The 16584-nt window shown below is 39.0% G+C and overlaps 1 protein-coding gene across 2 annotated transcripts in view; it reads right to left on the reverse strand.

Annotated features, from left to right (window-relative positions):
- The window catches only part of KIF6 (kinesin family member 6), a 442506-nt gene that overhangs the window by 262355 nt on the left and 163567 nt on the right, over positions 1-16584 (reverse strand). For both annotated transcript variants that reach the window (XM_064597574.1, XM_064597573.1), the window contains exon 10: positions 14869-14972. In XM_064597574.1, coding sequence (XP_064453644.1) covers positions 14869-14972 — 104 coding nt within the window. The remainder of the gene's footprint in view (positions 1-14868; positions 14973-16584) is intronic.

The following is a 16584-nucleotide window of genomic DNA, read 5'->3' on the forward strand; positions in this document are numbered from 1 at the left end:
GGATTTCTTTATCAACCCTTATAACAGCACTGTGGTTAGATACCATTATTACTCGCACACAACAGATTAATACCTGGGACACACAGAGATGATATAATTTGTCCAAGGTCATATACCTAAGATTAGAAAATGGTGGAGTGATCATTTTAAGATAACACATCTCTGTAGGCTAGAAGACAGGTCACGATTAGAATTCAAGTCTGTTAACTCAGTTCGTTCCAATAAATTTTCTCTGCCAGATCTCGGTGACTCTGGACAAAGTTCAAAAATAGTTGTGGGCCAAATTCTGAATATTGCAAATAATTCCTCATCATTCACACTCATAAATCCTTCAAAGGCCTAGCACACAATGGATCCCAAACCAGTGATGTTGAATATGAATATCAGGAAGTGCTTTCTATCCATACCGACTAGTTCTGAGGGCCCCTGCTCACACCCAACACCCTAGGGCTGCTCTGAGTGGAGGCCCTGGAGACGCCTGGGTGGCTCAGTGGGTTTAGCGTGATTTCAGCTCAGGTTATGATCTCCGGGTCATAGCAACAAGCCCCGCATTGGGCTCTGTGCTCAGCACGGAGTCTCCAGAGATGGGCTCATTCTATAAATAAATAAATAAATAAATAAATAAATAAATAAATAAATAAATAAATAAATAAATAAATAAAATCTTTAAAAAAAAAGACAGCTATGGAACTCAGACCCTGATAGAGTGTTCACTAACACATTATAGTGTTCATTCAACACATTATATTCATGGGCCAGGTACTGTTTTAGGTGACAGGGACATAATGGCAAACAACACAGATAAAGCCCAAGTCCTCACAAAGTAGGCAGAAAGGCAGAGATAGACAATGGACAATGAAACATTAAAAATGCTGTTGCTGCTACGAAGAAAAATAACTCAGCATAAAGGGGATTAAGAGTAATGGGAAGGTGTAAGTTTTAGATAAGATGGCCTGAGAAGAAAGTCTTCCTGATAATGTGACACTTGAGTAATGAAGTGAGGGAGGAGCGTTTCAGGGGAGGAATGGTGAGGAGGCCAGGGGGAGAGAGAAGTGTGGGGGAGGGAGGCGGGCCCCAGCAGTTGCCAGGGGCCAGACCACAGGCAGCCCTGGAAGGTTCTGGGAAGAGATTCTGGAGAGTCAGAGATAGTCCATATCACTGTCATTGGGATAATTTCATCCATAATGACAAAAAATTAGGCATAACCCTTCCTGAGATTTTTCATTTTCTGAGGAGCAATCTGGTGTAGGAAAGAGTTCAGTCGTATGTCAAACAATTTTCAGGAGATTGTTCAGACTCCTGCCTGGGCTTCTCTCTCTCTCTCTCTCTCTTCTCTCTCTCTCTGTCTCTCTCTCTCTCTCTCCGCACAATCTCCTCTCTCTCTCTCCCATCCTTGAGGAGCATGGTTTCCTGAAATCCATTCCTCCCTGCCTCCACAGTGAAGACTCTTCCAGAGAACAATCAGGAGAGCTCATCATGTCATAGAACTTACACAGCATAAGTTATGATTTTGAAACATATTTTTAATAGCAGCTTGACAAATAAAACCACTCTGGAGGCCAGTGACAATAAACTGAATATAAAAAGGATAAAGTATCCAGAGTTAAGTACTGACAAGAGATTCTCCCAAAAAAGACTGGTTTGGTATCTAATTCTCAATAGAACTATATTAACTCCAATATTGTGGGGATTTATTTGTTTGCTTCATCTCATTTCTTGAATAGTCTGAAGGTACAGTACAAGACTTATAATCATGGTGATGGTATATCTCAAATTATATGGGATGGTCTTGATTTTAATTGTTCTGTCCCATACTTTGGGGAACAAGTTATCAAATTTTAGGTTCAGGAGAGCCACTATATCTGGAGTTGAAATCTATTTTATGGTTTTAATCCAGTTCAAACAAATTGAGGAACTGAACCCAATTAAACTTTTGTTAGACTAGCCGAATAAAAAAATTGAACTTCAAGTTAACTGTGGTAGAAATGACTTCTCCTGAAGTCACCTTGAAATGCTTATTGCAAGAGGATGAAAGCACTGATGGGTTTTCTGTGTGTCACTTCCTCCATAAAGCCTTTCCTCCCTGTTCCCCTGCCCTTTACAAAAACTCCCCTCCCCATCTTGGACCAGAGTGTTTCTGACAGCAGCTCAGCCTCACCAATGAGCATGTATGTCTGGTCATCCGCCCCTGGCTCCCAGGTCCTAACAGAGTACCTGACATGGTATCATCAGTACCCAACCAGTGTTTCTTCACTAGAAAGAACGAATAAAAGTATAAATTACTTCCAAAAGATTTACTTGTTGGGAAAATGAAGATTTAGAACTCTTCCTTCAGGTATATTCATTTATATGTCCAAGTAGAAGTTTGGACATCAAGGAAGCTTTTATTAGTACAAATCTGTTCTTTTGAAACAAATTCTGTGTTTGTGGGTCTGATAATACAATGTGCTTGATTTTAAACTATATTTAGTCTTAAGTTATTTAATTTGACAAAGAATAAGGAAAGAAATCCCATCAGATAACACTCTCCAAGTAAGCCCCAATATGGAGTGTAGACAGCCCCAAGGATGGAAAGCGAAGGTCTACCCTCTATTTGGCATTGGTTGAAGGGCCTGAGGGTCAACTCTAGCATAGCTGCCAGCTGTACCAACTGTTTCAGTCTGGAAGGATGGCACCATTTCCCACCAGAAGCAGGAAGCCCAGCAAGAGCACCCTGGGGACTCCTGAGGAGTAGGAATGACCCTGTCACTGCAGGAACCATTTCCCATTTGGTAAAATGTACACCAAACTAGGACCTCATCTGCTTAGGGTGATACCTGCTTGCATGGATGGAGTTCAGTAGCTCCATCTCTCAAATTGCTTGATTATGTGCTCATGAACCTGTCAAATACCTCTCAAGCTTTTCCTGCTGGGGCTTTAATGTAGCTTATGCATACTCTCTGCTGTATTAATATTCAGTGCATATTCTCTGATTATGTGCCACAAAATGATACAAATTGAGGTGCTGTGTACTTTCACCGCAAGCAGACATGGCCTTAAAGGCCTTTTGGTGTGGTGGAGGACAGATAACCACCAAACCATACCCCAGGTACATGATTCTAACCGGAGATAAGCATCTGACGGAAAAGTACAGAAAAGATGAAAACCTGTCATGATTTAGTTGGGGCTGCAGATGAACCGAGGAGGCAGAATTTAAACCGAGTTTTGGAGAAGGAGTAGAACAAACAAATTGAGATATATGTGTGTGTGTCCCCATGCACACACAGGTCATCCCAGTCAGAAGGCAGAGGCAATTGCATGTGCAAAGACCCCAGGGTGAGAGACAGAATGAAATATTTAAGGGACTGAAAGGCCAGTGCTGTTGAAGCCCAGGGGCAAGTGGGAGAGGAATGTGAAATGTGGCTGAAAACACAGAGAAGGGTTAGATGGGGCAGACAATTACAGGTCACAGAAAGGAATTTGGTCTCTTCCTGAGAACAACGGGAAGTCAGAAGTCACTGAAGAGTTTTAAGAAGAAGAGTGAAATGACAAGAACTGCACTTAAAAAAAAAAAAAAAGAATATTCTGGCTGCACAGAAAAAGAATTAAAGGGAGCAAAGTCAATTCAGGAAAACCATTATGACACCATTTTAGTAGTGAAAAGAAGGTGGCTGAGGTTTGGAGGGGGTGTGAAGTCATCCGACCTAGGACATGTTTTGAGGACAGAGCCAACAGGACTTCCCAATGGGTTGGATTTGGGGGCGGTAAGAAGAAAAATAGAGTCACAGGTAACTTCCAAATTTCTGGCTGGGGAAAATATAAAGTAAAGAGAGAAGGGGAGGTCCTGGGACAGTGCCTTGAGGAATGCCAACATGAAAGGAGGAGAATGTGCCAGGGAAGCCAAGGAGCATCAGGAGAGGGGAAGGTCCCAAGAGGACAGTGTGTCAGTAAGAGGGTCGTTTAATAATGGCGAACGCTGCTGACAGGTCAAGAGAGATGAGGACTGAAACTGACCCATTACATTTGTCCACATGTAGGTCATCAGAAACTGTAAGGGCACTTCAGCATGAGGGGGCACAAGCCAGATCAGAGGGTGCTGAGGATGACGGAAGGGAACAGACACCGTGAGTGAAAGCAACTTCTTGGAGTAGTTGAGCTTCAAGAAGGAAAGGACCAGTAGGTGGAGGGGGAGGTTGGGCCAAGGGGGAATATATATATTCTTAATATGGGAAAACTTGAAGATTAAAAAAAAAGAAGGATAATGGACATTCCTGAGATGGCAGAAGGGACTGGGACTGAGAGCATGGTTGGTGAGGGCAGCTCTGGGCAGGAGAGGGGACACATGACTGCAACAGGAAGGAAGGAGGGGGCAAGGACAGACGTGGTTTGGTCTGCGTGTAGGTTTTGTGGCAGAGCAGGAAACTGAGGAAATTCTTCTCAACTTGCGCATGAAGTAATTAATTGTAAAAAGATATGTCTATGTGCTCTGAGGGGCTTATAGTCAAAGATAAGTTTCTATTATTAAACTAACTACAGCAAAATTTTACCTAAAGGAAAATTCCTCACTGTATGGTTTTGTTTTACTTTGCTTTGCTGTATTTAGTGACTGGTTTTTAAATTTTATATTACCTTTTATCATACAGATTTTTCAAGTTGTTTTTAAAGGTCAGGTTAGTTGAGGTTAAATTTACAGATAGTAAAATTTTTAATTCACCTTTTCTAGATGTGTAGTACTATGCATTTTGACAAATGTGTATAGTTATGTAATTGCCACTAAAATCAAGATATAGAATATTTCCATCACCCTAAACAATTCCCTCTTGCTCCTCTGTAATCAATTCCTCTTCCCCCCCCACCCCCCCACCAGCAACCCTGGCAACCATTAATCTGACTTCTCTTACTGTACTTTTGCCTTTTACAGACTGTTACATAAATAGAATCATATAGTATGTAGCCTTCTGTATCTGGCTTCTGTTACTTAGCATAATGCTTTTGAGATTCATCCAAGCTGTTGAATGCATCAATAGTTCACTCCATTTTTACTGCTGGGTAGGATTCAACTATATGGTTGTACAACCATTTGCTTAGCCACTCGCTGGTTTAGGATGTTTCCAGTTCTGGGAGATTTTGAAGAAAGTTGCTGTAAATATTCATGGAGAAGCCTTTGTGTGGGCATATGCTTTCATTTCTCATAGAAAAAGTCCTAGCAATGGGACTGCTGAAGTTTATGGTAAGTATTACATTTAATGTTATCAGAAATTGAAAGACTGTTTTTCCAAAGTGGGAGCTCCATGTAACATCCCCACCAGCAACGTATGAGAGTTTCAGGGTCTCATCCTTACCAGCACTTACTATTACTAATTTTAAAAAGCTATTCTAAAAATTGTATAGTATCATTACACTAAGGTTTTAATTTAATTTCCCTAATGACTAATGATGTTGATCTTATGTCCTTATTTGCCATCTGTATATCTTCTGATACATGTCTGCTCAAATATTTTGTCCACATTATTGTTTGTTTTATTATTGAATCGTGATCATTTTTAAAGTATATTCTGGATACAGGTACCTTGTCAGACATGTGTTTTGAAAATGTCCGTGTTTTTAAAATTATCTTAAAGTGTCTTTCAAAGAGTAGGTTTTTTTAGATTTTGATGGAGTCCAATTTATCATTTTTTTTTCTTTTATGGTCTGTGCTTCCTATGTCCTATAAATTTTTTGCCTAACTCAAGGTCACAACAGTTTTCTATCTTTTCTTTTAGAGGTTTAATATTTTACATTGTATATTTAGGGCTATGATTCATTTCAAATAAATGTTTGTATATAGTGTAAAGTATGGATTGTTTTTCTTTTACAAAACCATTTTATCTATTCTAGGTCCTTTGCATTTCCGTGAATTTTAGAAGCAACTTGCCAATTTCCACACACACAAAAAAAGCCTGCTGGAATTTTGGTTGGGATTACATTAAATTTCCAGATCAATTTTGGAAGAACTGACATCAGAGCATTAAATAGCCCAATCCATGTACACAGTATATTTCTGCATTTACTTAAGGGTTTTTTAATTTTTTCATCAGTGTTTTATCATTTTCAGCATATGAATCTTGTACGTATTTTGTTAGATTTATCCCTATTTTGGGTTTTGATGATATTATAAACGATGCTGGCTTTTTATTTCAATTTCTAATTGTTCATTGCTAGTATACAGAAATACGATTGGGTTTGTATATTGACCTTGTATCTTAAAATCTTGCTAACCTCATTTATTAGTTCTAGTAGCCTTTTTTTTTTTTTCTGGAGTTTTTTGAGTTTTCTACATAGACAAACATATTGTCTGTGAATAAGGATACTTCTATTATTTCCTTTCCAATCCTTTATGTGTTTTATTTATCTTTCTTGCTGTATTTCACTGACTAGATCTCTTTGTATGATGTTGAGTAGAAGAGGTGAGAAAAGACATCCTTGCCTCGTTTCCCATTTTAGGGGGAAAGAATTCTTTCTTTTACTGTTAATTGTTAAATTAGCTCTACCATTTCTTTGTAGATATACTTATCAGGTTATGGAAGTTCCTTTCTATTCTTATTTTATTGAGAGTTTTCACCATGAGTAGATGTTGAAGTTTGTACACTGCTTGCCTGCATCTATTGAAATGATCAAATATTTGTTGTTCTTGTTGTTAGTTTGTTGATATGGTGAGTTGAATAGATTGATTTTTGAATGTTAAACCAGTCTTGCATTCCTGAAATAATTCCCACGTGGTCATGATTTATTAATTTTTTTGTTTGGTAGACTCAAGTTGCAAATATTTTATTAAACATTTTTATTCATAGGGGATGTTGGTTTCTGGTTTTCTTGTAAATATATTTGTCTACTTTAGATATTAGGGCAACACTGGCCTTGTAAAATGAGTTGGTAATTGTTCCCTCCTCTGTTTCCTGGAAAAAGTTTGTGTAGAATTGGTATTATTTATTCTTTAAATGTTTGGCGGGATTTAGAGTGATGCTATCTGGGCCTGGAGTTTTCTTTGTTGGAAGGTTTTTATTTTAAATTCATTTTCTTATGTAGATATAGGACTATTCAGTTTTTCTATTTCTCCTTAGTAGTCTGCGCCTTCAAAATTTGTCCGATTTATCTAAGTTAGTAAATACATTCTTATAAGTTGTTCATAATACTCCCTTGTTATCCTTTTAATGTCTCATCTTCCTACACTGTTTATTATTAACACTATGAGTCATAAAGGAAGGGAGATTTTTTTCCCATTGGAAAATAACCAATGAATGGAATATTTAATTATATATAAGTCGACATGGGGACTTATCCCACATGGGGATGATGTGGTCAAGTAAAAAGATAAATTCAGTTGGCAAGCTGCCTACAGTAAGTTTGAATGTAAGGAGACGTGGTCTTGTTGATCCTGATTACTGCCTATTTCAAATCAGATTGGAGAATTTCTGAGCTGGCTTATGGACTTGACTTCAGCATTAAGTCAACTCAATACCAGTCACTCCAAAATTTAAATTGTTAGCCTCAACCTTCTTTTAAAGTTCCAGAATGCAACCTGTATATTGTATATTCCTTCATCATGTCAAGAACTGAACATTTCTTATCCTCAACCAGCTTTTTTTTTTTTTTTTTAAGATTTTATTTATTTGACACACAGAGAGAGAGAATGAGGAGGGGGAGCAGCAGAGGGAGAGGGAGAAGCAGACTCTCTGCTGAGCAGGGAGCCTGATGTGGGGCTTGATCCCAGGACCCTGGGATCATGACCTGAGCCAAAGGCAGATGCTTAACCAACTGAGCCACCCAGATGCCCCTTCAACCAGCTTCTTTTCCTAACCTCTGATAATCCATCTTAAGTCTTGACCTTTTACCATTCTCCCTTTCTTATCTTTTATATTTGTAGCCATCACTTGTATTGATACTTCCTCAACCAAGTATCTCACATTTGTCTCCTCCTTCCTCATCATCACTCCAAACCTGATGGTAATTTCATCCTGATTTCTCATTGCTGCTCATTCTATTTGTTGCTATCAGCAGCCATGAAAAAAAAATCTTCATCCTATAAATTCTTTCATGATCATCCTATTAAAACTGCAACTCCTGTTTTATTTTTCTCTTTGCACTTTCTGCTCTCTGAAATGCTCTGTATTTTATTTATCTTGTGTATGATCTCTCTCCCCACCAGAATGTGAGCTCCATGAGGGCAAGGACTTTGTTTTGTTCATTTCTATATCTCTGGCACTTAGAACAGGTGCCTAGGAGAAAGGAAGAGCACAATAAACATTATTATATAAATGAATGAACTGCAATACTCTCAAAGCACAATATTTCCTAGTCCCCATTAAATAAAATAAAGTAGTAGCTCCTCTACACATGGTATTCATCTCATCACAAGGTTACTGTTTATGTGTCTAATCCTATTCTTTAATTCTTCCAGGAGAACCCCTGGCTCCTGCCAGGCCAGTTTCATCCAGATCCTCCCTAGGCAGTGCCTCTTACATGCAAGCCTCCATACTGGTTTCTTGCCACTGCCCCCTGCCCCCCAACACACATATACGCTCACACACGCACACACGTGCCCACACAGACACTGTGCTCTTTCCCTCTCAGCACCTTCCTTTATGTGGTCTCTCATCTTCATCTTAGTGTGGTACCTTCTTCCTCTTGACATCCTTTAAAGTTTATTTAGCTTGCTCAATGGTGATACCAGTAATGACTTCCCAATTGCTGAATTCCTACATGATTTGGGTTTTTCATTATCATAGATAACGAGTAAATAACATATTAAAATGTGTAATACACTGATACGAGATTTAAAAACATGGAGCTGAAAGAGGCCCAGATTGCATTTAGTCCATTTCTCTCACTTTATACATGAGGAAACCCAAATCTAGAGAGTCATTAAAAACCTAATATAGGTAGAATTAGAACTATAATTAAGGTTTTACAATTCTCAGTGTCCATTTATTCTTTTCACTAATATGCTATCTTATTCCGTTTTATATATGTGTGTGTGTAAATGTGTGCATTTTCGTATATGCATTATGTCCCCAATAAAACTGTCACCCTTAGAATTATTTTCCATGTCCCATATTCCTGAATAGCCAAAAGCACCCATTAAAATGATTAGCATCTAGTAGGTGCTCAATAAATTCAGGATGAAGGATTAACTGACTTGTAAAAAATAAGTAAGAGAAACAAGCCAGGGGAAGACAAATACTATATAAAGTCACTTATGTGTGAAAAATATAAAGTTGGACTCAGAGAAACGGAGAGTAGCTTGGTGTTTGCCAGGGGCTGGGGGGTGGGGGAAATGGGAGAGATGTTGGTCAAAAAGGCAAAAATTTGGGGTGCCTGGGTGGCTCAGTTGGTTAAGCGACTGCCTTCAGCTCAGGTCATGATCTCAGGGTCCTGGGATTGAGCCCCGCATTGGGCTCCTTGCTCCGCGGGAAGCCTGCTTCTCCCTCTGACCCTCCCCCTCCCTCTGATCCTCCCCCCTCTTGTGTTCCCTCTCTCACTGTCTCTCTCTCTCTGTCAAATAAATAAATAAAATCTTTAAAAAAAATTTAAAAAAAAGGCAAACACTTCCGGTTATAAGATGAATAAGTTCTGGGATCTAATATACAGCATGGTGACTATAGTTAATAATACTGTATTGTGTACTTGAAAGCTGCTAAGAGAGTAGATCTTAAAGTTCTTACCACACACACACACACACACACACACACACACGTGAGGTGATAGATGTGTTAACTAACCTTATTGTGGTAACCATTTCACAATATATACATATATTAATTCATCATATTGTACACCTTAAACTCACACAATGTTATATGTCAATTATGTCTCAATAAGGCTGATAGGAAAACAGAAAAAAGAAAAGGATACAGATGTCTGGAAGTTTACTTTGGGCAGACTTGAGCCCATGAGATCCAATTCAATTCCATCTCAGAAGTAAAATGTTGCCATGCAGAAAATATTCTGCTCATTTAGACTTAGGCCAGGATATAATTCTTCCAAATTTGCCAGAGATCTACAGGCTTTTTTTTTTTTTTTTACCAGAGAAAGAAAGAGGTATGTGTTTAGAGAACCAATCAGAATCAAATCTTCACCCAAGAAGCTCTGTATAAACATTAACTTGGCTATACAGCCTTCATCCAGCTGTCTCTTTTCAAATTTACACAGGCAAAAAAAAAAAAAAAAAGATGTAAACTAAAAATATCACAATAACTGGAGGCTGACATCTGCAATCCTCTTCAGTTGAAGCATCCAAGTCAATGCAACAAATATTTACATTAAGAACTGAAATGTTAGGAAATAGTTCAAAAAATTTGATAGGGCTAGATACTAACGGACATCTCCAAAGTGTCCAGTGCACATAACATAAAATATAGAATACGTTATCGATTAATTATCTGCTTTCTGACATCCTTCACAGAATCCCTAATAGGAATGCCCTTATGCCATGCCAGTCAGCATAAAGCCAGAAATCAGCAGGACAGAGAAAGTTGACCAAAGCCACTACATTTGTGCCTTTCTGTCCTGCCAAGCCATGGGATTCTTCCTCTCTCCAACAGCACTATCCCCCCCCACCCTCACCATCCAGGGAGTCCAGGCACAATGAGGGACTGGATCTGATTCATACTCCTGAATAAATGTCCAGGGGCCCCAGAAGACAAAGAAGCAAGGATAATGATATTAAAAAGCAATGCCACATGCCAGAAAATTTTAATTTCTCTTTTTTACTTTAAGATGATACAGAACTCTTAAATCTGATGAATTTTAAGTTGTGCCAATATTCAATCTAGCAAATTACGGCAAAACAGAACTATAACAACAATAGAATGAAAACCATAACAAAAACCCACATTATCTGAATAATCCTCACCGTCAGTATGAACAAGCACCCAAGATACTGGATGGTCATGAACCCCTATGCTTTGTTTTGGTAGAGTGCGTGTAACATTTTGCCACATTTGTTCTCTCTCGCTGCTGATCAGAAGTCATTAATAAGATGTAACGCTATATAGTATACGTATCTTGACAGCAGAGAAAGCATTTCAACTGGGAACTGCGGAAGTTTACTTACCAGCACACCAACTAATTTTACATGAGAATCCTGAGCTCAGAATTAATCATTACTATCTCTGCAATCTCGTCTTTTATTTATATCTTCTCATAACACTCACATTTTGCATCGTGATTACTTGTGCTTGTGTCTGTCAGTGCCACTAAATTGTGAACCCCTTGAGAGCTGAATCTAGGTTTTGTTCATCTTGTGTTCATCTCTCAAGGCCTAGGGCAGAGTTTTGTGAACACTAGATGAATAATAAATGTTGAATGAATGAATGAACCAAGTGCCCAGAAAAACTAATGACAACACTACATACTGTCTATAGAGAATCCGTTCCAATTGACGTGTGTGTATTTGTTATCTGTGGATCAAAGGAAACCAACTACATCTGAGAGTCTGTCAGTATTTTAAATCAGTTGTCACATTCTTATTTCTCTCCAGTCTACCCCCCAAACTTCTGTGAATGGCAAACTTGATTGTTGTCAATAACTTTTAAATAGAAACATCTGTGTATGTGGGAAGTGGCAAGTTAGTAAAAGATATAATGTAAATATAATACAATATTAAGTATCGTAAAGAAATAACATCTGTTCATTATTGTTTTTTATACATTGTAGCATTTTTCTTTTTGTGAAATGTAGTCTGTTGTAATCTCTTCTAGAGAGGGACTAGGGTGGTTAGCTTTCTGTCTCAAAGCTGGTATGTCTGAAAAATGCCTTGTTTCATGTTCGCATTTGAATGCTAATTTGGCTAGATACAGAAATCTCCATTCAAAGTCCTGTTTTGTTTTGTTCTGTTTTGTTTTTCAGCACCAGAGGTCCAGAGGTTCCTGTTTTCAGAGGTTGATGAGAAGTCTGCTCTAAATCAGATTCTTGATTGTTAATGATATTTTTCTTCTCTGATAACTTTTGGGATTCTTTTCTATATTTTGAGGTCCTAAAATTTTTCTACAGTATTATACAGCTTAGCACATGGTAACCGTTTCGTTCTGAAGTCTTTTTTTTTTTCCTTTTTTTTTTTTAGTTCTAAGAAATTCTTAGATATTATTTCTTTAATCATTGGCTCCTCTGTGTTATCTCTATTTCTCCTTTATAAACTTCTCTGTGTTAGATATTGGTAAAGCTAGAGCTATTTATGATTCTTTTCTTTTAAACTTTCTCTTTACCCTTTCATCTTATGTTCTGGAAGAATTCCTTAGCCTTGCTCTTCCTAGCTGACTAATTTGCCCCTCTGTTTTTTCATTCTGCCCTTGAGCCATCCATTAAGTTCTTAATGGCAACAATTATATTTCTTCATTTTTCAGATTTCCTCTTGAGTCTGTCTTTTATAAAAAATAAAGATCCTGTTGTTTCATGGATGTATTGCCATCTTTTACATCTCCAAAGATATTAATCACTCTTCCTATCATGTTTAGTTCTGAAGTCCTCTCCAAGCTGTAAAGACTCTTGTTCTGGTCTTTCTCCAAGTCCTATTTCTAGTTGTTCCTGACTGTGAGCTCATCTTTTCTAGACTCTCCATGATCTCAGCTTGGGCAGCCAGTCCTGGAGGAGGGGCTGAGCAGCGGTGGGTGCTTGTGCTCCTTGCTGTTTTCAGTGGGAACAGGGGACAGGCAAAGCTGAGGACAGCTGCTGGCTTCAGAGCTTGTCTGGTCCCCAATTTATCCTGGATGTCATCAACTACCTGTAGCCTTTCCCTATTTCTCCATCCTAAACTCTGACGTAAACACTGGATAGAGGAGGGAAGAAGGGGTGCACAGGGATTCACAGGACAAACTGCTCCCACTATCAGGGCTCTACCAAACCCTCGCGGGCAGTCTCCAGCCCTCTCCTGCTCCAGGGTGCCAGCATGCAGAGATGTGGCTTTTCCGGTCCGCGCCTGGTGGCTCTTGGTCAACCCCACCCTTCAATCTGCTAGGAATTCCTTGAAGCCTCTAGTCCCTTGAGAGGTTTATGTCTTATTCCTAGGTATGGCTAGAGATTCAGATGTTTCTTTGTATCAGTTCCATAATTCCTCAGATGTGGTGCAGTGGAGGGAACGGTCATCTTGAAACTACCCCATGCATAATCTTATCCTTACATGGAGCCTCCTAAGCAACAGATAGGATATACTGGAATTGGAGAAAACTCTGGTACTTATTTGATATGTTGGCCATTTCCCTTTATACTCTTGGATCCTATTTCTGTTTTTCCCCCTCTTTGACCCTGCATCACCGGAAACTACATTCCCTGACCCTCCTAACACCTGGTTTCTGGGCCAGTTCAGCCAATGGGGCCGCGGGTGGAAGACCGGAAGTGGTGTGAGAGAGAAGCTTGGGCTCCCTGCCAGGATGACACCTCTGATAACACCTGAGGCTCTTTGGTGGCCCCAGCACTCATCATGGGCTAGCTCCTCTGGTCAGCTCTAGTCTTAGACATTAGTTAACACAAGCTTCTACCATCCTCTCTCCACTCCCAGGGGTGTAGGCCCCCTGCTGTTCCTGATCTCTGGGGTGCTGTGTATTTCCTACAATACCACCTCCTTACAACTGATTTCCTATGTTAAACTCCTTTTGTTGGGAGGCCTAGGATGGTTTTGTTTTCCTGGCTGAACCCTGACTTGAAGATCAAAATTCTGAAGAGACATCTCAGATCATAGATGTCATAATTGGTATAATAGAAGACGATAATTGGTAATTCCTTTCTTTGAGGGGAAGGGGACATCAGAGGGAAGTAATACTTAACTTGGAGAAGTTTCTCTGAAGTTTCTCTGTATCTAAGCTATCCCAAGTTATTTCAAGGAGTGACAGGGAATTCTTCAAAATTCTTTTGGCAATATATTTCACTTTAATTGCATATATGCCACAAAGTGAATTTGCAAGGAAAGCCTTAGGAGCCTCTCCTATTATTAAACACAGTGTTCTAGAATTACGAAATGGTATCCTGGAGAAGTGAAAGCTTTGATTATAGCAGAAACCTTGCTTAAGGCTCCTCAAGCTTTAGGCCTACCTCTGGGCACAGCCATGAAGTAGTTTAAAGAAAATACTTTCATCATCTCTATTATTTACCATTTTCTCTGTTGGGAGAGGACTAGGTGAAATGATACTAAACCCTTAAAAAAATCTCGTGTAGCTCTATTTCTCATTTGGAAATTGAGAATATCACTGCCTTCTAAGCCCAGCCCATTATTATCACTCCACAAATGCTTTGTGAGCTGCACAGAAACAACAAGAAAGCCCACCACTGTGGCTCATGATCAGAGAGAGAACGAGAGCCACACCATGCCCCCGATATGCCACAAGGCTGCAGGTATAAAAGGCCCTGAAAGATGCTGCCCCTGGTAGAAAAGCCCTGAATTCCTGCTTTCATTCCCATTTCCAGTGTTTGAACAATAATATATGGGCCATCTATTTATTAAAGGAGAGAGCTACATTGGCATGGGATAAATTGGTGCTTGTAGCAAGATGCTTTTTAATACAAAAGATGTTTCTTGAATTCCTTTCAGATCTGAGATCCGCAGCTTATGAGTATTTGGTGTGTATGTTTTAAAATTGCATGACTATTATACAAGCCCTTCTCTTCAGCTGGCATGAGAAGGATATTCCCACCCTTTATAGGCTCTGTTCTCTACTCCCTCAAAGCTGAGGCGGCAAAAACCCTGCCAACCTTATCCAGCTTTTCGTGGAAAGCTGCCACTCTTAACTGGCGCCTAAATGCAATTTCAGACTGTCCCAGGAGACCTTCATGCTTTGAGGTGAATTCGTAACATTAGGGCCAACAAAGAAGTTAACACAAACTTCCACTGTTAAAGACACAGAAACAAGTCTGCAGGCTTACTGAAGCAGCTCTGCGTCTGTGAGCACCTCTGTCCTCCGCTCCCCAGTGACAAGGGCCAGTTCATCCTTCAGTTCCTGGATTTCTTTTTGTAGGCATATAATCATCTACAAACAGCAAGGCAGGAGAATAAATGTCAACTCCTCATTAAAGGGAACTTGGGGGACAGAGAACATACATCTTTGAAAATTACAAACAATTTTGAGGATACAAAAAACATCCAGAGAATGATATAAAAGCCACCCCTGTGTACCTACCACCAGCCTTTGTTAAATCTTAACGTTTTGTCAAAATCATTCTAGAATTCATTTTAGCAAATAAAACAGTGCTTGTGTAACTGGAGCGCCTAATTCCTATTCCCTTTCTGTCTTTCCTGGGGTGATCACGTACTGCATTTAATGGGGAGCATTTCCCTGCATGTTTTCATATGTTTACTCCATCTGTATGGATGTAACTATAAATAATAGATGGTATCATTTTGCATGCTTTAAATTTTATGTATATGTTACCACGCTGCATGGAATGGTAACTTGCTTTTTTTCTTCCTCGCATTATGTTTTTGAGATTCTTTATACTGCTTCACGTAGCTCTAGTTCATTAATTTTCACGGATATATACTGTTTCAGTAAAGGAATATATCACAATTTATCCATGTCTCCTGTCGATGGACATTTAGGATTTTTACCTTTGCTATCACAAACAGTGTTGCTGTGAACACTATAAATCTCTGGGCACGTATGTGAGTTTCGCTAAAGGGTGCACTTAGAAATAAAACCGTGTGGTTGTAGAGTATGTGCATCGTCCCTTTAGCATATATTGTTAAACTGCTCTTCAGAGTAGTCGTATAAAATATTCTGTATCAGCAAAAATGTAAGTTCCCGTTTCCCCACATTTACTTCACTACGTATGTAGTATTGACAGACGCTTTAATTTTGCCAGTCCAGAAGGTGTAAAATGGTACCTCATTTAGTCCTAATCTGCATTTTCTGATTATTAGGGAGGTTGATCATCTTTGCACATGGATATTGGCTGCTTGGGTTTCCTTTTCTATAAATTACTTATTCATATTCTTGCTCACGTTTCAATTGAGTTGTTTTTCTCTTCCTTATTGATCAGCAGGCTTCTTTATACATGAATCCTTTGTTAGTTTTATGCAAGGTACATGTTTTCTCCCAATCTATGCCATGTTTTTCACTTTTTTAAAGATTTTATTTATTTGTCAGAGAGAGAGAGAGAGAGCACAAGCAGGGGGAGCGGCAGGCAGAGGGTGAAGCAGACTCCCCGCTGAGCAAGAAGCTGGATACTGGGCTGGATCCCAGGACCCCAGGATCATGACCTAAGCCTAAGGCAGACGCTTAACCAACTGAGCCACCCAGGCGTCCTGCTTTTTGTCGTGTTCTTTCTGTTAAGTGAAGATTTTAAATTTCAATATAATTTTATTATCAACTTCTTCCATTATGAGTTGTTTTTGTGTCTTCTTAAAATCTGTTTTACCTAAAACCATAGGAATAGCTTCCTATATGTTCTTATAAAAGTTTTAAAGCTTTGCTTTTCACATTTAGGCTTTTGTTTTGTATAAAGTATGAGATATGTATCTAATTTTATTTTTTTATATGGCTAACCGTGTAAGATTTGCTATTATAATTCTGTTATATAACATGTTTCTACATATAAATGTGTCTTTTTCTGGGCTCTTAGTTAAAAACATTTATGTACTTG

This window comes from Mirounga angustirostris, unplaced genomic scaffold (assembly GCF_029215605.1).
Source record: "Mirounga angustirostris isolate CCGP_5_RB_7025 unplaced genomic scaffold, mMirAng1.0.hap1 SCAF_8, whole genome shotgun sequence".
Classification (NCBI taxonomy): Eukaryota; Metazoa; Chordata; class Mammalia; order Carnivora; family Phocidae; genus Mirounga; species Mirounga angustirostris.